The sequence below is a fragment of the Macrosteles quadrilineatus genome, unplaced genomic scaffold (assembly GCF_028750875.1).
Source record: "Macrosteles quadrilineatus isolate MER2022 unplaced genomic scaffold, UCM_ALF_1.0 Scaffold_5__1_contigs__length_97177068, whole genome shotgun sequence".
Taxonomy (NCBI): Eukaryota; Metazoa; Arthropoda; class Insecta; order Hemiptera; family Cicadellidae; genus Macrosteles; species Macrosteles quadrilineatus.
Window position 1 is genome coordinate 8,776,626 of NW_026542598.1, and position 22,095 is coordinate 8,798,720.

General features: G+C 34.3%; 1 protein-coding gene across 1 annotated transcript; it reads left to right on the forward strand.

Moving 5' to 3' along the window:
* Positions 1 to 4,747: 4,747 nt before the first annotated feature.
* Positions 4,748 to 21,302, forward strand: LOC128995089 (uncharacterized). The gene is made up of 8 exons (XM_054419979.1): positions 4,748 to 5,011; positions 7,785 to 9,157; positions 11,148 to 11,312; positions 12,251 to 12,350; positions 14,171 to 14,307; positions 16,292 to 16,392; positions 16,758 to 16,901; positions 19,925 to 21,302. Exons 1-8 carry the CDS (start codon positions 4,937 to 4,939, stop codon positions 20,080 to 20,082), a joined length of 2,253 nt encoding a protein of 750 aa, XP_054275954.1. The 5' UTR covers positions 4,748 to 4,936; the 3' UTR covers positions 20,083 to 21,302.
* Positions 21,303 to 22,095: the final 793 nt, after the last annotated feature.

The following is a 22,095-nucleotide window of genomic DNA, read 5'->3' on the forward strand; positions in this document are numbered from 1 at the left end:
AAAATGTAATGAATAAGCAATAACGAGGATTTAAGACTTGAAGTATTAAATAATATGGGCCCATTTTGACTACTTACACATTATGTAGGTATATATAGTCAATGGTATTAGGCAGACGTTAATATCAGAAGAGTTCGAAGAAACATTTTTACTGAGCAGTGATCACAGACGTGATCTAGTAACTTTAGCCGAAATCGGCATTCTTAATGACAACAGTATTTTAGTAGACTTAAGTAAATCTTGTGAATGTGGGCGGGCTTATGCAAAATTAGCATCAGATGTGATTTTTAAAATGTCAAATGTGCTTCTAAGTAACTACACAAAAAGGAAAAATGACAAACTAAATGTAAAATCCAGTAAAAGGAAAGTCACAATATTATCTTACGTTACTTCATATTCCTGATAATCTCTTTTTGAATAAAATATGTTTAAAATAAACCTTTCTTTTTCATTCAAACCGGCTACAATCTCTCTAGGCCTATTTTTAAGATTATTTTCTTTAATAAACTCATTAAGTTCCAAAGTGGATCAGTTTTTATTACTATGTATAGCGCTTGTGCATAATATTCAGGGTTTGGAATTAAGTGGTGAATATACGTATATATAAACATGTAGCCTATTAATTAGTATTTCGTAATACTATGTGTAACATTGTAAGCACCATTTCATGCTAAAAATGAATCTATTTAACTGGTTCCATTTTGATAGCTTTTAATGTGAATAAGCCCAGTTTTGGCGAAACGTTGCACGTTTTACCGCTGGCGGCAATACCCGGAGTTGGACCAGGGTGGGGATGAGTCGCGGCGTTGCCACATCGAAGGCCGCGGCCTTACCAAACCAAACCAACTCCACTCCGCACGATTTTTATTTCAGCTGCAGTTTTTTAATACGGACAAAATGAGAGTTTAAAAATTTTAAAAAATTATTTTAGGCCTAAAACTAAAAAAATATATATAATTAATTTTTTAATTAAACTGTCATAACCTAACCTAAGTAACCAAACTTTCTGATAATGACAAAATTGAATGAACAGAGCTATTTCTTCTATTAGTAAACACTAATAGAAGAAATAGCTCTGTTCATAAAATAAAACTATAAATGCCTCAAATTAAATTTTATATTTTTTAATTATAAAATTAAACTGTCATAACCTAACCAAACTAACCAAACTTGCTGATAATGAAAAAATTTAATGAAGGTTTACTAATCGAAAAAATAGTTCTGTTCATAAAATAAAACTATAAATATCTCAAATTCAATTTTATAAGGTTTTAATTATAAAATTTAACTGTTATAACCTAACAAAACTAACCAAACTTGCTGATAAGTAATGCAAAAATCTCAGATAAAAAGTTTGTGCTCCCGATGGGTCTCGAACTCGGAACCTTAGGCTTCGTAGCCCAGCACGCTATATACTAGACCCCCGAGGCCGACGGCTTCGAACCGTTTCATTGCGCTTGACAAAAGATTAGTATGAAATAAACAAATACCCCCGCCGCAGCAAACCTGCAGATTAAGCGAATTTCAACTTGTCTGATTACATTTTTAATAAAATATTTCCATAAATAAGACATATTTATTCACAATTTGGTAAAGCTGAACTTATACTACTTATGTTATATTGAACTTTTTTGCCTTATCTACCAAAATTAGACTATTTTAAGCACTTTTTACCATTGGCACTTTTGGGGGAAACGCCTATTTCACCCTGAAAATCACGTTTGAAAATCAAGAAAAATGCTAGAAATCAATGATTTTTGGGGCTTGAAAATTTTCTTTTTAACTTAGGGTGGGTTTTTTTAAATTATCAGTCCATTTTAAACACTTTTTTGGCAAATGCCGTTTTTACCCAGGAAACCAGGTTTGAAAAATCGTAAAAAATAGTAAAGTACCAAAAATTACCCCATTTTTACCCCAAATTCCAGCCCAAGTATTTAACCTCATTGCTCTGTGGAATTTGAACGTTATTTAGGGTAACTGGAGGACACGTGTCTACTTGTTGTAAAGGTTGTATGGGCAGATTCACTCGGTAATACATGAGATAATTATGTAATACCCTGAAAATCACGTTTGAAAATCAAGAAAAATGCTAGAAATCAATGATTTTTGGGGCTTGAAAATTTTCTTTTTAACTTAGGGTGGGTTTTTTTAATTATCAGTCCATTTTAAACACTTTTTTGGCAAATGCCGTTTTTACCCAGGAAACCAGGTTTGAAAAATCGTAAAAAAATAGTAAAGTACCAAAAATTACCCCATTTTTACCCCAAATTCCAGCCCAAGTATTTAACCTCATTGCTCTGTGGAATTTTAACGTTATTTAGGGTAACTGGAGGACACGTGTCTACTTGTTGTAAAGGTTGTATGGGCAGATTCACTCGGTAATACATGAGATAATTATGTAATACTCTAAGATACGAAAAAACTATAACTACATCCACGAATATTTAGAAGTACCTGGGGACCGAGCTTTGTTCGGAGAAAATCATTAGTTCACTCTGAAAGCAGGCTTAGTATCGGAGATACATAAATCTGTTCCCAAACTCCACACGGCTCGCCTTTACAACGTCCTACACCATTTCCTACGTCATGGACCTGTTTCCCTCCATTCCCATAGCACTTTAAGATTGTAGATACCTTAATCTAATCGTTATTAACAGTTCCCACACTCCGGACAGCTCGCCTTGACTACTTCCTTCACCACTTCCAACGTAGCGGACCTGTTTTTCTCCCTTCCCATAGCATTTCAGAATTGCAGATACGTTAATCTAATCGTCATAAACAGTTCCCACACTCCATACTAATCGCCTTTACTACTTCCTTCACCACTTCCTACGTCGCAAACATGTTTCCCTCCCTTCCCATTGCATTTAAAGATTGCAGATACATTAATCTAATCGTCATAAACAGTTCCCACACTCCGGACAGCTCGCCTTGACTACTTCCTTCACCACATCCTACGTCGCGGACCTGTTTCCCTCCCTTCCCATAGCATTTTAGGATAGCCCATACCCTTATCTAATCGTCATAAACAGTTCCCACACTCCGGACAGCTCGCCTTGACTACTTCCTTCACCACTTCCTACGTCACGGACCTGTTTCCCTCCCTTCCCATAGCATTTTAGGATTGCAGATACCCTAATCTTATCGTCATAAACAGTCCCCACACTCCGGACTGCTCGCATTTACTACTTCCTTCATCACTTCCTACGTCACGGACCTGTTTCCCTCTATTCCCATAGCATTTTATGATTGCCTTTACTACTTCCTTCACTACTTCCTACGTCACGGACCTGTTTCCTTCCCTTCCCATAGCATTTTAGGATTGCAGATACCTTAATGTATTCGTCATAAACAGATCCTAGACTTCGCACTGCTACCCTTGACTACAATGTCTCGAGTGATCTTAAGTATAATCAATCTTTGGTATAATCTTTGCTCAATATTAACAAGTGATGTTTTTCCTTTTGTACTGTATTTGTAATTTGCTAGTATACTGTGGGTAGTTGGTTTATTATGAACACGTGCTACAACTTCAAGTCTTTTGTTTACCTTTTCCTTGTTATTTAATTCAACCAACATGGTTACTTAGCAACCCATAAGACTAATGTTAAAAAAATGTGACTTTCAGTTTCGTTTTTCTACGTAATTAGATTTTTGTTGGCAGTTCTAACTGCATGAAACTTGTTTTTAGGCCAAAAATAAACTATTTACAAGATTTGAAGAAAATCGTCGGAGCCGTTTTCGAGATCTTTCTGCAAGCAAGCAAGCAAGCATACGTACAAGCAAACATTGCTCGTATTAGAGTATAGGATATTAAAAGTCATGTTTTAATATTCGTGACAACATCCGAAGTTGTTATGCTTGTGAGGAGGGATTCTTTTCGGTGCTGTGTGGTCACTGGTCGGTTCAGTAAAATATGTACGTGATAGATTATCACAATCTTGTATACAAACAGACACTATTCGATTGTAGGCAGGGTGATTCTTATTTCTTATGGAATGACTGGTTATACGGTCTGGGTCTAGTGAGGAGTGACTACTCAGCGTCAGCGAGTTTTAACAATTATTTGTTTATAAGCCAATCATCGGTCTCAGGTAAGAGACGGGTCTGACTTAGGGGAGGTACGATTGAGGAATTAGTTCAAAATTCCTCCGTGAACAGCGCTGTAGTAGAGAGCACTTTGGCAATGAAGGATTACTAATCGCAAAAATAGTTCTGTTCATAAAATAAAATTATAAATGCCTCAAATTCAATTTTATTATTTTTTAATTAAAAAATTAAACTATCATAACCTAACCGAACTAACCAAACTTGCTGATAATGAAATAATATAACAAAAGTTTAGTAATAGACAAAATAATTCTGTTTATTAAATAAAACTAGAAATTGCTAAATCAAAATTTTATAATGACTTAATAATAAAATTAAACTGTCATAATCGAACCAAACCAACCAAACTTGCTAATAATAAAAAAATCTTGGACAAAAAGTTAAAGCTTCCTGCGGGATTCGAACCCGGGACCTTCAGCATATCAACCCGGCACGCTAACCACTAGCCCACCGAGGCCGATGGATCCTGATCGTTTTGCTACGGTAATGGCGTTCCCTCAGCTAATAAGAAGCCCACAGCTGTCATCGTAGCCTCTTCTATACCTCCCCTGAGTAAATACCGGTAAGAGACACGACTCTCCGACTCTTTTCTTTTCTCACTGCCTGTCCCCACGGTCCCCACCTGTCACCTGTCACCAACTGTCAGCCACCACTAAACTAACCTAACCTTTCTTCAAGTTTCAAGTTTCAAAAGTTTCAAAACGAAAACGCCGAAAACTGATTATCGATATATTGTACATATTTACACAGAAGAGTTTTGTCGAAATAGATCAAAAGTTCCAATCCTATTTTAAATTTTACACTCCGTTTAAAATTTCAATGGAAAATGTTTGAATGGGTGGAACAAGACTTGCGTCATATAAGAGACGGTGAGCCTAAACGTCCTGAAAGTTTAATTGAGGTTAGTAATTTTTAATAACTTTTATTATGACAATCCTATCCATTATTTATTTATCCATTTCTTGATAACTAAAATCTCTCGTAAACATAAGTGTATGTAACTTATTTCATTATTATACAAGCTATCCAAAAAGTTGCAACAATGCCCGCAAAGTTGTCCAACTTGCTGCGCTCATGATGTGTTTTGACTTGTTAAAGAAGGCTAATTATTTACTATGGATTCCTCCAAACGAATTTTTAATTTTGATATCTTACTTTATAGTTTGCTACCTCCTGAATCCAATTATACCATTATTTTTCACAGCTAAAGAATATTTATTTTATTTCCATTCCAATGGCCAAAGACCATTACAAAAATGATTGTTAACGATTGTTATAATCTTAAATTAATTAATAAATATACAGTTTTATATTACTGAAGATGGTATTTGTTTACTTTAGGGACTTCTAACGAATTTTGAAAAAAATGTTTTTTTCTCATTATTTGGCCTATTTTGAACACTTTTTACATTTGACACTTTTGGGGCAAACACTATTTCACCCTGAAAATCGCGTTTGAAAATCGCGAACATTTTTCTGCAATTGCCATTTTTACTTAGAAAATCAGGTTTTTCCCCCCTTGCCTTTCTTTAAATGTGTTTTTATTATTGTAGTAATAAGCAGATGTATATTTAAACTAACCTAAACTAACCTAACCTAACCTTGGTTTAACTAAAAATCCGCTATTTTTGGCATATTGCTAACCTAAGCATTGTTTAGGTAGGGTTGGGTTAGGTTAGGTAGGATTGGGTTAGGTTAGGTTAGGTTAGTTTAAATATAGTTAGGTTAGTATACGTAAGGTTAAGTTAGGTTAGGTTAGGTTTGGTTGGATTTAAAATATTAAGGTGATTTTAGGCTAATTGGTTTAAATAATAACTTAATAACTAGCCATACTTTACCTAACCTTAACTAACCTAACCTAACCTAACCTAACGTAACCTAACCTTTGTTTAACTAATAATCCGCTATTTTCGGCATATTGCTAACCTAAGCATTGGTTAGGTACGGTTGGGTTAGGTTAGGTTAAGTTAGGTTAGGTTGGGTTAGATTAGATAAAGTTAGATTGGATTATATTTAGTTCTGTAGGTCCTTAGTAATAGTAAAAACACATTAACAGTAAAAAAACTACGCAAATTTTTAGCACTTTTTGCAATTTTCAAACGCGATTTTCAGGGTGAAATAGGCGTTTGCCCCAAAAGTGCCAATTGTAAAAAGTGTTCAAAATAGGCCAAATAATGAGAAAAAAACATTTTTTTCAAAATTCGTTAGAAGCCCCTAAAGTAAACAAATACCCTGAAGGTATACTAAGTTATGTGAGATAAGTTAACTTAGGTACTGAAGATATCGCTGTTTTAAAATATGTCTAACTTTTGAATAGGTAAACAATTAGGCCTAACTTAGCAAGGATGACATCTACAAGAGAAATAAACTGAGGCTAATTGCATGTAACCTAAACTTAGTTCTTAATTAGGCATATCAGGTTGGTGGGTCGGGCTTCAAGCGAATTCGGGGCTGTTTTAAGAGTTTTTAAGTTAGATTAGATTAGAAAGGTAAAGTTTAGGTTATAATGAATCGAGATGTTGGTTTGCCAACCTTAAGACTGTGTTTGTATAAATAAAACCCTGAAAAAAACTTCAAAATACTATTCCAGTTTTTTGGCGTGTTTTAATGAAAACTGTCTTTGGGTAAGTACTGTAACATAAACGACTCAATTCATTATAACCTAAACCTATATTATTTTTTGTTACCGTACTGACAAAGTTGATGGGTCATAACAGTTGCTATAGCTCTTAATAAGTCATTCCATAAGTTCGACTCCGTAAAACGCATCTTGTATTCGAGAGAAATTAGGTAGGTAGTCATTTAGATCAGCGCAATCTGTTGGTGTCTCACATCAACTAAGACGAATTTAATTAAAACTGGCGACAACTTTAACATACAGATGGAATGTCTAGCTGTGGAATGTTTTAGGCCTACTTGCACTAAAGGTACAGGCTTCTCTATTTTCACCTCATGCTGTAAATAAAACATGTGATTGTAATTTCTTCCATTTGTTTTGATTTTCTGTTTATAAGTATTTCGTTGTTATTTTGTCCCTAGCATGGCAACCCATAAAGCCCATGTTATTTTTTTTTTATTTCAAATTCATTTTTTGTAGCCTACTCATATTTGAGCCTAATTTAATTTTTAAAGGGATTCTGCACATCTACAGAAAAATATCTTTCTAACAGTATGCGTAGAGTTTCCCTTCGATGCACACAAGCTGAGAAAAAAGGTTTTAAAGAAACATGCTTGCCTATTAATGTATAGATAGATAAGCTAACCTGATAAGGAATAATTATATATTCCTTTGATATTGATATGTGCCACTGATTTCATAATACAAAATTTCTAAGTGCATTAAAGCATAGATTTTTGAACAAAAAAATGTAAATTGTTTCATAAATTCGTCATTTTGTTGAAACTATAAACACACTTACCAATTAGGCCTACCATGCAGTGGGGAATCTAAAATCACTAAATATTGCCAACATTTTGATTTTTTACAGATTCACTAAATGCTTAAAACACATGACCTTTTAAATACAATTTAAATATTAACATCTGTTTCATTAAAAGATAGTGTAAAATTATCCATCTGGTTATAATGTAAACAAATCTGTACCAGCAAAAAAGCTAAAGGTCTAAGTTGTAATAATTTTGTTATATGTCATTAAATTCATTTTTTGTTTCAGATGCCTAGTATGGTTCCTGAAGTCCCTGAAGTTTCTCTTTGTTTCACTGGTACACAAGAGAAAAATCAATCTGACCCATACCTACGTTCCAATGTTGAATATAGGACTACTGCAGTTCCTTCAGACCATCGTCATCAAAGACCCCCCCAAAATGAAATGCTCCTAAGAAATAAAAATGAATCTTATAACACTTGGAAAGCAAAAAATGCTCAGACTTTACATGACATCACTGGTGGCCTGGATCGACCCAATGATTCCAAATCTTCCGTAACAAAGAAGTCTGCAGGCTTAGTGAGAAAGCAAAACAGCGGAAATGGTATGTATTCTCCATCGACAACTTCTGCAAAAGGTTATTCTGATCAGGCCAGTAATAATGGTTCCAGTACTGAATATAGGCCTGGAGTTAATGATCATCTGCGAATGACAGCATTAAAACAGTTTGGAAATGAGCGTTCAGCAGAACATCACCTCGCAGATTACACGTCACATACGCTTCCTTTCCATCAGCACCAAGCTCAGCAGTCTATTGATAATGTCAGAAACCCATCAAGTCCATCTTCTATTTTGCGAAACCAGCATAGTTGTAAAGACAGAATTGTTGGCAACATACCTTATCCTTATCAAACTAGAGAAAATTGTAATCCTGGTTTTTGTGCTCCTAATTATTGTAACCCGCTTCAATGTTCCTGTGTAAAGTGTAATGGACCCCAAGTGAATCCTATGAATCACTGTGCAAGTGATCAGGTTCAGGAGACAAGAACTAATATGCAGTTTGTTGATCCTACAAAGGTGTTTCCTTTAGATCCAGGGCTAATCAACAATCATTTGAGTAGTTTGTTCCATTTAATAAACATTCAAAACGAACAAATCTCTATGTTGTGTCAAGAAATGAGCAGTCAGAAGTCGGCTACATCTGCCTTACATGATGATGTTAAGAAAATATTCACCACTGTGTCTACAAATAAACAAAGTAACTGTGAAAAATCTCCAACCAGGGAGAAGTCCTGCCGATGCTGTAACTGTGAGGATCAGGTTGTCACAAATAAAATGTCTGATGAGAAAGAAAGCGGTCAACTGAAGTGTAATGTTCAATCAAATAACGAACAACCACCTGCGACCTCTGATAAAATAGAAAAACGATCAGTAGGTGTTATGACAAGTTCTATAGACAATGTTAATAAAGATGTTTCATGTGAGAGAAACAAACCTCAAGGAGTTAAAGAAAAATTTCCCAAAGAAAAAGCACCCAAAGGAAAGGAGAACGTACAGAAAGCAAGCAAACAACAAAAACCCAGAGTGGTCAATTCTTCATCCAACAAGCAAACTAATCAAAAGGAAGAAAAGAGGAAATCTCACGAGTCTGTAAAGAAACGGTAAATATTGATCAGTTCAGTCAGTGATTTATTTAGGCTACCTTCTTTTTTATTATGATCAGACATGTTTTGGTGTTGGCCTATTGCTAGCCTAGTGTTACTGCCTTAGGCCTATCACTTTATCTTGTATCCAAATACTTAAGAGTCTTCCTTAGTGGTAGCCATGTTGGATTTCTTCCCCATAAGAACAATGTTAAACATTACATCATTTGTGGACACGTAACGGTGTTATTTGTTAAGATATAGCTTTGAAATTTATAATTTGTATTTTTAACATAATAGACTCGTGACTGAGGTTTTTGAATTTCGAAAATCCATTTTCATTTCCTTTCAATAATTAGCATAATTTTAAGCTAATTAATAATCAATTATTCATTATAAAAATTAAAAATTGTGAAATAAAAAACGTCAATCTCTAGAGGACCGCAATTCCTTAAATTTAACTCCTTATCCATAATTATATGACAATTTGCTGATGAGATATTTGGACCCAAAGTTAACATTGTTCTTATGGGGAAGAAATCCAACATGGCTTCCACTAAGGAAGACTCTTAAGGGGGTCGGTTACAAAACTGTTTTTTAATTCTGTGCCAAACTTATTCAAATTAAATACAGTAGAACCTCTTCAATCCGAACTAATTGGGACTGGGGGTAGTTCGGACTATTGAATAGTTCGGATTACAGAAAATATTGTTGTTTTTACATAACAATAGCTAGGGAAAAGTGAAAAATGCTTTATAAAGTAAAATACCTACATTGTTTATTTAATACAGTTGTAAACATAGGGAATAAACAGTACTGTACATTACAATTGAAATAATTACGGTGCGTATATCAATAAATAACTACTGTACTGTGTATAGAGTACAGCAATGAGGCGTTCGGATTAGTGGACGTTCGGATTACAGGGGTTCGGATTAAAGAGGTTCTACTGTAGTGCTGTTACATTTTTGGTATAAGATAGTTTAAAGATGATTTGATATGAAACCTATTATGCTAAATAACTTCTTGATCAGCGTTGTACGTGTTATTAAATTTACGGAAAGTAAATTAAAGATACGTCTTATAACACTTAAAACATACATTTACCTACGCTTATACTGTTACTCACAAGACGGTAAAAATACAAAAGCTCCGGAAATCCGCTTTGACCACTTACCATCTTTTTTGTATATTTACCGTCTTGTGAGTAACAGTATAAGCGTAAATATATGTTTTAAGTGTTATAGGCCTAAGACGTATCTTTCATTTACTTTCCGTACCTATTATGCCTACCAGATTTTTAGGTAATTTATTGGTTCTATACAGTGTAGCTTATCTATTTTTACAGTGTGCTGCTTAAAACAGTGAGAGTAGTTTAGCTTACTAATAATAATTGTATTGGCTTTTCTCAAATTCAAAGCTCAATTCTCAAAGTCTTAAGTCACTCTCTTGGTGAATTATCATCAAACTCAGGGTATGTCGGGTTGGTAAAAAATTGGCTCGAAACAGTGATGAGTTTCTTTATATTGACAATTTTCTTTACATTTAGTTTTAGTTATTTATGAAATGTGATCGAACCCAACATTACAGTTGACATTTACGTAGATACGTCCAAGTTGCTGACTCGCTCTTTGCCCTAAATAACATAACTAACTCCAAGTATGTTACATTGCCAATATCAAGTAAACAATTAAGCTCCTCTTATTAAAAAGCTGTTGATGATATATTAATTTCTCTTCACTAATAAATCGTTATCAAGATTGTCAGTATGGTACGATGAATAATAGGCATTATCACATGGTAGACTTTTAGCTACCGGTACCATTGCTTATAGGCAAAATCCTCAAAGCAGAACTAAGGGTGAAAGTGTGACATTGTCGCTGAAAGACAAGGAGGGCTGTTGAAAGGGGGGGGGGGATTTAAATATATCCTGGAGAAGTAGGTAGTACTTCTTACAAACAAAATGGACCAATTACTGTAAATTTAAAATAGTAATTACTTTTTTTAGTAACAGCAAAAAGGATGAATCTAACGATAGCTGCCAGAGTGAAGATTCATTTTCATTGGATGAAGCAGCCATTGGAATGAGGACCGAGACTGAACCAGGTGATGTTTCTCCTGATGTTTCCATCCACGTTAACATGCCAGATTATTCTGCTTCCTCGGCCGAAAGGTAACGTACTGGACTGTAAAGATTTGTTGACTGTAACTTAAAAATCGCTAGGCCTACTGCTGACTTAAGACAATGGCTTACGATTTTGAATAGGTTTAAAATTCAAACTATTACATTAGACAAATTAGCTGCATTGCTGATTTCTATGCTCACTCCAAATCTAAAGAGTTGATACTGGTAGCACAAACCACAATACAGTAGAACCCCTCTTTGGGATATACAACCTTGTGTCCGACCTTCTACGTTTTACCTGATAGACGATAGCGCCAAGCGTGTTTTGTTAACCGAAAGGCAAAAAACGAAAAATGGGTGTTGCCGTAATCGTAGTAGACGAATACCGGTTTTGTAGAAACTGCAGGACATTCAAACTAGTTTTGCTGTGATCAGGAGATGATTGCCGATGTCGCCGATAGCACGAGATATGGTCACGGGTGCTGGCGTGATCACAGCAGATGAATACCGGTGTCACCGAGACGTTTGACATTTGACAGCTAGGTTCAAATTTAGCCTAAAATTGCATAGCCTATTATCTTTGACTATTGATAATACAGTATCTACTGAATGGCTTATTACTGAATATATTACTATACTCTGTTCCCCAAATTTAGGCAGTTTTTGGGGAAGAAATCTATCCCCTCCAATTGGCCCAACCTTTAAAACAATAGCTCAACAGTGAATTTTTAACAAACATTTATTCAACCCATCAATCAGCTGTGCAACATACATTGAAAAAAATGTGGTAGGGAAAATTTCCCTCAAACCACCTAAACTTTGTAAACGGAGGGAGTATAGCTATGTTCTATTTGTCAATGGGCATAGAAAGATTATACATTGAATAAAATCACTATATGCTGTTATATTGGCACAATTTAGTATAGTAATTTTATAACTTGGAAAATGCAACAAAAATCCATTGAAAATATTGTTTTTTCCACCAGTGAGACTTCAGATAGTTTTGACAGTGAAGAAGAAGGACAAATTTCAGACGGAGAGTCTTCAGACCCTCAGATTGGATGGACATTTTACGACAGAGTTGTTGTAAGTGAATGTTTTATCTCTAAATTAATCAGTGCTTGTATTGTGTTTACAGAGTTCCTATATTTGATATAGGCCTATGTCTTGTGTACTGAGAGGTTTTCTGAAACGAATTATAAAGATATTTAACAAGTTTTGAAAGAATAAGAATATGTATATTTATTGAAATAGTAATGTCAGATTGCTTCAAAAATGAATCAGCACAATTAGGTAAAGGTAGGGTACCTTTTCAGTTTGATCATAAATTAACTAAACCTATATTTAATCAAAGTTGAAAAATGAGCAAGCTCCCGCTCTCACTCCCTTCGGTCCTCTGTGTCACTCATCCTTTTAGCGAATTTCCCTATAGGGAAGTAGCTATTACCGTAGGTGGCACGGTAAGACCTAGACCCGGGACCGATTTACTTTTTCATTTTGATGTCCCCAGAGGCCAAAAACACCATTCGTTCAAATTTTTATATATGTATATATATATATATAGACATATATATATATACGTCCGTGAACGCGATAACTTGAGTAATTTTTGTCCGATTTTGATGAAATTTGGTTTAAAGGTGTAAAGCGGGATAAACTTGAATGAGTTCGCGAACCAGCAAGATCGGACCATGGGAACGGGGCTTTACGGGGGGTTTTATGGGGTAAAAATTGGTTTTTCTCACTTTTGACTCTCAAAACACAAAATTTCCCGATTTCTCTTTAGACCTTTTTAAAGAGCTTAAAAAAACAAATAATTTAGTATACAAAAGTATTTTTGTTCGATTATTAGTAACGGAGAAAATTAAAAAAATTGTAAATTTAAAATTCCCATGTTATTCTTATGGAGAATATTGTCAAATGTTGTAGTTTGCTTGTTTATGGATATATTTTGATCAAACTTGGCAAATTTATTTATTTTGTACTAAGCTATCAATATTTTACTCAAAAACACACTTTATTAGTTTCCTTGTAGCAGCAAACCTAGGTACTCGTTAAACCTAATGTTATTAAAATATATTTAACTGGAAATCAATTCAGACAAATGGAAATTCGCTTAGTCTGCAGGTTTGCTGTGGCGGGGGTATTTATGTTTTGTGGGGATTGTGACCAGGAAAATGGTGTGTATCAGTTCGCAAGTTGTGTATTCGTTTCAGTCTATTCTATGGAATAGACACTACTGTCCTTTGGAATAGGCCTAGTCACTTCTATTCTTTCAACATCATGATGAACTATACTGCTCAATTCCATGTTCACTAATGCTGTAGCCTACAGGGCTTATAAGAGATAGCCGTGCTATCAACCTTATTTAAAACATCATGTTTATTGTCATGCGGGTTGCACCAACTGAAAACTGCAATGCAATCCAATATACCAACACTCGTACAGAAGTTAAAGGACATTTGAGTTATTTCTGTGGCTTTTTGCTCATCTAAGATTGATGGTGTATTTTGACTGAATGGCTTAAAATTTTGACTTTGGTATAGTCAAAGTTATTGTAAAAAAAAGTAAAGAAGGGGTAAAAATTAAAGCAGCATTTCAATTGTCCTGATGTTTAGTGCGGCTAATTGCAAAAACTTATAATTTAAATTCTTGGCTTTGACTGGTTGTTCTCCACAGTGAATGAAGAACGGAGGAAACTCTTTTTTCTTTTACATTACAAGATTTTTCTAAAATTTCAATTTTGGACATCATGACAATTTTTTTATTCTCTTGCTTTTTTTTTAATTTTAGATTATGTTGTTACCTTTTTCATTAGGCCCAGTTGGTTTTGGCCATTATGATACTAATAGACAGTACGGAACATTATAAATTAATATTCGATCCAATCTATTATGATATTTTAGGGGCAAGTAAACAACATGTTAAAGAAATCATCAGGGGATCCTAGACAAGAATACACTCGTTCTCAAAGAAAGAATGAAGGAAATGTCCTTTACCAATGCAATGGAGATTACGAAACTGAGAATAATTGGTCTAAAAGGTAAGTGGTTAATGAGTACAATATAATCAATATAATATTAATTTACGCAACGATTACGTAAAGATAGTACTAACAACACGAGTAGAAATTTAAGGTACAGGCCTTGGCAAGTGCCTTAAAAACTTCTACGACAGTCATTAAGACTATTTACGCTAGTTACTTTCACTACTTTACCTACGAATGTTTTTTAATTACTAACAATCACTACTCATAACTTGTAAGTGAGGTTATGTTTTTATTTATAACCTCTCATTGCCACTGACAGTGATGCAATGAATCATTTGTATACCAAACACTAATTGCACCACTCATTAACAATTAACAATTAAATTGGTACTCAACAGCTGATTAGTTGAAGTTCAAAGTATTACAATTTTACTTCTGGTCCATTACTCGTTTTGTTAGAACAATGTAAGTAAACAATACTGTTAGTTTAAATTAATCTTTTCAATTCTAAGAACTGAACTGAAACGGCTAGTTTAAAAAACAGTCTTAGGAAAAACAACAACTTTAATTTTTAACCCTCCGAGGGTCACGCGTCGAGTTTAAGACGCACAACACACTTTGTGTAGGGTCACGCGTCGAGTTTAAGACGCACAAACATCGTTTACGGCGAAGGCTCTATGACTGACTGAATCGGATTGAACTGGATCGAGTTAGGTATCGTTCTTTCCGTAATATTCTAAGCTTTCTCCAGAGGTCTGTCTCTAAGCGCTATTCATTTTAGTTCCGAAAATATTGTAGCAGACAGCTGACGTGCGTGTATTTGTAAACAGCTAGGTTCCCCCGGACCGATGACTGATGTGTTTTATTACGTTTATCATTGTTTTAGTGTTAAAAATCAAAAGTAGTGATATACGTGGTGCATTATAAGAAGATTGAAGTGGTTTTGAAGTGCTGGTTGATGATCCTGAAGAAGTAGGTAGTGATATTGATGTAAATTATCAGCCAGATTCCTAGCTATGGTTAGGCTATGCATTCTTAGCTAAACGCTATGTACTGAAATCCGTTTTTCGCTCATAACTTATTTATTTGATAACTTACCTCGCTATATGATTATATATTTGTAATCCTCATTAAATTTAGAACAAAGTGGCTATTTTCAAATATTTATAGGCCTATAATTTATACAATTTCATTGAGCGCGAACTTATTTTTTTTTTTGAAAATTTTTGAAATTATATTATTTTTACCTAAACATTTTTTTTTTAAAAAATGTTCCTTATGTTTTATATATAATATTGAAGCCCATGATTTTCCAAACAAAATGGTATATAGAACATTAGAATTAACATTGTTTTAAGCTTCTCAGATCCGTTTTAATAAAACCTTGCAAAGGGGCCAAAAATAGGTGGACATTAAGGCCTAAACTATGGACACTCGGAGGGTTAAATTTCTTTTTAAAAATTACATTTGGCACAAATGTAATGCCAAAAGTGGGTTATTTTCTATAGAATTTCCTATTGAACCACATCCTTAATTTGTTTATGCTGATATTTTTTATTTTATTTACCCGCTGCTCAGATATGTTTTAAATTAACAATCAAATTAAAGATAAAATGCCTTAAGAACCTGGAGCGTGAGCTAAAGAAATCAACGTAAATTAAATAAAATTAATGACAATTATTAGAGTCAATTATAGTGACAATTATTTCTTTTGGGATTTTTAAAATTTTTGTTTTAGAGGTTGAAAAATATGACAGTTTAAGTCAATATATTTATGTAGTTTGACAAAATAATTACAATTAAAATTAAAAAGTAGATATCAAATCATATCTGCGGTTTCAATAGAAAAAATGGGATATTGTATTTTGCAACTTTTTATCTTAATAAACGATGCTGTAATATGCTTCAACCCTTAACATTGCCGTTATGGACAGAAAATCCAAGAGGGTCGGCGGTCCTGCAGACTCTTAAATTATTGACCTACTATGAGAGGTAAGACCAAAGTTTTATACTCTATAACAAATTTGTAATGTTCAAGGGTGACTTTTGACGGCCCACCGTTAGAAGACAGTGACAACAATGGCTTACACATGCCTCGATACCATCAGTTCAGGACCAATCAAGACTACAGAGTGCCTGGTAAGTATTTAGTTTGACTTGGAGCACAACTGAATGTTGATTCTGTATCAACTGCTAAACACGAGGCTTTGTGTCTATTCCTGTATTTAGGGATGACTGAGATTTCCTTGATCTTAATACTTAATATTAGTAGTGCACCTTTTGTACCTTTCAAGGGAATAGTGATTAACTTCTGATCCCTTATAAAAAAGAATCATATTTAACCGTCATACGCAAGCATTTACACAAGGCATCTTCAAATTAATTTTAAAATGCAGTTTGACAATTGTTTTCCAGACTATGAAGTTATGTTTAATATTTTCAGTAGTAAGTCATAGAACTTTCTAAGACCATGTTTTAATGCATATTTATAATGTCTGTGGTAGTTGCTGGCGGCCAAGACCTGTTGGTGTGTGACTACGCCAACGGAGGCAACAACCTGTCCCTAGTCAATGGCAGCACCAACCTGTCATTTGCTACGTACAGATACTACCAGCGACACCAGCTGCTACCCCCACCACCTACCACTGGTGAGTTTGTTCTAGTGCATCCTGTAATCATATTGTGTAACTCAGGAGTAGTAACTGCTGAGTAAATAGTTAACCCTTATAGACAATAGACAATAGACAATAGACAAAGCTTTATTGTACATAACGCCTGATACAATAATTACAAAAGTAATTCCCAAGCTGGTACATGGTCAATTTATATCTAATTTATATCTAGGTTCCTTAATCTAATTATACCCTGACAAGAGTAAAAACTATTACAATTTATCTTTAAAAAACGTCTGAATTTTGTAATACGCTTTTTGGCTCAAAGTCTCTTTCAGTTTATATGTAAAATTTGATTTTGATAAAGTTCTGTATGAATTTGGTAAATGATTGTAGATTTTTAATCCCATGTAAAGAGGCCCAGTTTCAAATTTTGTGTGCGAATGTTTGGGATATTGAAAAGTTTTGTTATTATTTCTCGTTTGATAGTTATGATTTATCTTATATTTTTCAAAAAAGAAAGGATTTGCATGAACATACTTTGCTATTTCAAATATATAAAGAGAAGGTAATGTTAAAATGGAATGTTTTTTGAAAAAAGGTTTACAGCTTTTTTTAGACTTCTGGTGAAAAATAGTTCTGAGAATTGACTTTTGGCAAGTGAACACTTTCTTGGCCTCTGCAGAGTTACCCCATAGAGTGACGCCATAAGCCAGCAAAGAAAGAACATACGCATGATATACTGTCAAGCAGACTTCTAGCGGCGTGACCTTGGATAGTACACTTAGTGAATACCTTGTTGACCTTAATTTTTTATTTAGATGATGAATGTGATCAGACCAACTTAATTTTGAGTCTAAATTTAGACCTAAAAACTTAACAATTTTTGTATTACTGATTGTGGTGTCTGTAACTCTGTTTCTGAGTTTAAATTGAAGAATGTTAGTTTTACATTCATTTAATTTCAGGCCATGGCTCTCAAACCATTCATTGATTTGTTTAATTGTGCTGTCAAAGGTTAATTTAAGTTCACTTAATGTTTTTCTTTTTAAAAGAGCAGTTGTGTCATCGGCATACAAAGTGAAAGCACAGGAATTTGTGGAAAGGCAATTAGGCAAGTCATTAATAAATATAATAAATAATAAAGGCCCAAGTATAGAACCTTGGGGAACACCATATGTAACGCTGGCCCAGTTAGAATAATATTTTATTGATTTTTTTATTACTATTGTGCGCTGCTTTCGATTGAATAGGTCTCGTAATAATTCTAGTGCCATTCCCTCCAAGCCAATATTCTTCAATTTGATCAGCAGCAACCTGTGGTCCACACAGTCAAAAGCCCTGGATAAGTCACAGAAAACTCCTGCAGTCAACTGTGACTGATCCAGAGTTTCAAGGACACTACTAATATAAGTAAAAAGAGCATTATGTGTGCTTAGATTTCTTCTAAAACCAAACTGCTCTTGACACAGTTTTGAGTTACATTCCAGGTAATTTGCAATTCTAAGATGAATAATTTTTTCAAAAATTTTAGATACATTACTGAGTAAAGAAATTGGTCTGTAATTTTGACTATTATTATGTGTGCCTTTTTTTTTATTGGTCTGATTTCAGACAATTTTAGCAAGTCTGGAAATTCACCCTCACTAAATGATTGATTGATGAGTCTAGCTATAATATCAGAATTAATGTCAGCAGTCAATTTCAATAATTTAGTGGGAATCTCATCCCAACCACAAGAATTACTATTACTTAAACTTAAGATAGCATTTTTAACTTCAAATTTGTTGGTAAAAGCCAAAAACTGTAATTTATCTGTATTGTCTGATTCTAAAGAGTTTTGACTGATGTACTTGTTATTGATGAAAGAGACATTTGGCACATTTAATATTTCCTCTATGTTGGAAAATTGAACATTAAGATATTCTGCAATTTCTTTGGGTTCATTTATCACCCTATCCCCAACATCAATTTTAGTAGTAGTCTCCGTTTTTACTTGAATGCCCAGTTCTTTTTTAACAACTCCCCACATAGCTTAACTCTTGTTACAAGATTTAATAATAAAATTACTATTATGCAATCTCTTAGCCTGCAAAACTACCTTTTTATAAACACAGAATAATCGGTAGTTCCAAGTTTTCTGGATGAATGAATGAATTTGTCATATTAACTTACTGCTTATTCCGGGGCCTTCATAATTGTAGTCAATAATTAACAAGTGATAAGATACAGTACGGGACCGAGGCCAGTCCGGATAACGGGTTTTCCGGTTAAACCGACGTCCCCAAAAACTCATTAAAACGGACTGTTTACTGTGATATTCGACTTAAATTTAGGAGAGCATTGTATTTAGACACGTGATCACTGGTCTCAAATCTTTCCCACAAGAACAGTCGTTTCAGTACTGCCCACTTCCTGCCGATCTAGTCCGGTTAAACCAATGTGCTGATAAAAATTGTCCGGTTAAACAGATGTCATTTCCGCCGAGTGTAGTCCGGTTAATCCGATGTCCGGTTAAAAGGTATCCAGATAAGAGAGAGTCTACTGTAGAACTAAACTTGACATGAATACTTAAAATTTCCAACTAATGTTTGTTAATAATAGCGAGATTATACAGGCTATTTAAAGTATACCATTAGCAATGTGGAAGTTGGAAGCGAGCAAGTCTAGTTGTTAGAGTGCAGGACTTCGGTCCTGGGTAAGTGATAATGCCGCACCCCTTAGAGTTTAGTCTGAAGTAAGCTAATATAGAAAACAATCCCAAGCCCGTGCCTAGCGTCCTAGGACAAAAAAGTAATATGGGAGTGCCCCTGAATGCCAGGTAAAATACATTGATATGTTCAGAGGCATTCCTATATTGCTAAGAGTATAGTGCGGATACTACTACATGAGCTTATTGCAAGGCATGCCAGTGTTAGAGGCCGACTGTTTGAATACAACCAGAGAATGACAGCCAAAAACTTCTTGGTAAGTTGTACAGGAAATTAGGTCTGGATTAATATGGCTAATAATAACATTATTAATGTGTGTTTCAAGTTTCAACCTTTGTCTTTTTTCAGACCCAATGTTCTTCAAACAACCAATGAAAAAGAAGAAAGAATCTAAGAAAAAGGAGAAGACGCCCCCGTCACAGAAGAGTCAAAAGATGAGAAATGGAAGACCACCCTCTAAGATTTTGGACGTGTCCGCATTGAAACACCAACCTAAGTTGTTCTAATCAGACCATACTCTTAGTTGAGGAGTAGCCTAAATCCCACAGTTGGCTTATACATAACAAGGTTATCAATAAAGGTATATATAGGAGTACAGCTAGTTAATTTGAGAAAATTATAAAGATTTGAAATTAGATGCTAAATAGTGCTTAGAGATCTTTAACATGTTCACTGCTAATTGCAGGTATATGATATTTTTTAATTCACAATTTATAGGATTCAATTTATTTAATTTATATTAGCAATCCATAGTGATATTATCATCGTAGAAGAAGTCTTCTACGATGATATTATCACTGTTATGTTGTGGGACTCTATAAGCAGCCTGGACTAGGCTTACTTATTTTCTCAGGTAAACGAGCTGAAATTAATCCCCTTACGAAAACCTTAACCATAGCTTATGCAACTGGTTATGAATTTATGTAAATGCCAGCTTTGCTTTAAATACCAAAAACTATTTATATGTAAAACCATTGAATATACACCTACTAGAGTAGACTAATGGAGGCTACGACTATGGTTACCTGAACACAGTAGCTTCAGCGGTCTGAACTACTCCCCCTCGTGTATGTCGGTAATGCAGTTTGGTTGATTTTTTTAAATATTACGTTCATTGTAGGCTGTAAAATGTCATTTTTCTAAATGAAATTTGTTGGTTTGATATTGTAACAAACGATATTGGTAATTTTGTTGTTTTATAATGCATTTTATTTTAAATACTAAATTATTAAAGGGTCCTCATAGGCGCACTGCACTACCGACCGACTACCGCGACCCAAACGTCAGCGGCCCAAACTACGTCACCAAATTCGGTAACAAATATTAGCTTTATCTGTCCCTTCTTATACATGTATACTCAATGGTAAAACTGTAAGATAAACTGTAATAGCCTATAACTGAAAATGTGCCTCTTAAAGTAAATGTTTTATAGTCACTGACACAATTGATTTTAATCTCATCAAAATGAGACATGGTTTCTTTGCTATTTGATCGGCTGTGATTCAGTATTCTATCATAGAACATGACTTTTTAGGTTTCACTCATATGACTGCAACTAATGTTTGCAAAATAAAACATTGATTTATTTATTTGTAAAGCTATATTTAGTTGCTTTAATACAGTACACATTGTGTTCTACTTCTATAAAATAATTCTAGGAGTACCTGTAAAAGTTTGTAATTTGCACATTTGTAAGTTTATATTTAAATAAATATTGTATTTTCAAGTTCATAAATTTTATTCCATGCTGCATCCAAACCTTAAAAATTACATGATATAATACTCGCTTACGATAGCTCCAAGACTCAGGATTTTCCAAATTTAAGATTTTTACCACCGACCGTTTTTTTAAGTAGCCGTTTCAGTTCAGTTCTTAGAATTTTCTCATAACAGCATTGTTTACTCACATAACAGCATAGTTTTACATAACAACACTGGTAATGGACCAATGGGGTTCCAAGTTTGAGAGAGAAGAAGTAAAATTGTAATGCTTCAAACTTCAACTAATCAGCTGTTTACCAATTTAATTGTTAACATTGGTGCAATTATAGTGATTGGTACAATGAGTCGTTGCATCACTGTCAGTGGCAATGAGATGTTAAAAACGAAAACATAACCTCTCTTAGAAGTTTTGAGTGTGGTAATTAGTAATTAAAAACCGGTCGTGGGTAAAGTAGTATACTCAATTCGCATAAATAGTGTTAACGACAGTCGAGAAGTTTTTTCCTAGCTATTCCATAACTACACACCCAGGGCCGTATTTCTGTAACGCCCCCTCACATGATATTTTTGCTTGATAAATGAATTCACTAATAAGATGTTAGGGTGTTAGATTTTCCAAGATGTGAAAATTCTTCAATTTATTGTACTTTATTCTTCCGATAGCCGGAAATGTCTGAGAGTGCACAATATAAATGTTGATTTCACGGCAACTGCAAGGACCCTTACGATTTAATTGAAACCAATGTTAATGTTTTTGTTGCGATTGCAATAGCCATTCAAATAGATTTTTCCAAAGC

Excerpts from the sequence above, each read along its gene's own strand:
- LOC128995089 (XM_054419979.1), top strand. The coding sequence starts at position 4,937 with ATGTTTGAATGGGTGGAACAAGACTTGCGTCATATAAGAGACGGTGAG. Across the intron at positions 12,351-14,170 it reads CATTTTACGACAGAGTTGTT|GGGCAAGTAAACAACATGTT; the intron begins GTAAGTGAATGT and ends ATGATATTTTAG. Across the intron at positions 16,393-16,757 it reads TCAAGACTACAGAGTGCCTG|TTGCTGGCGGCCAAGACCTG; the intron begins GTAAGTATTTAG and ends TGTCTGTGGTAG.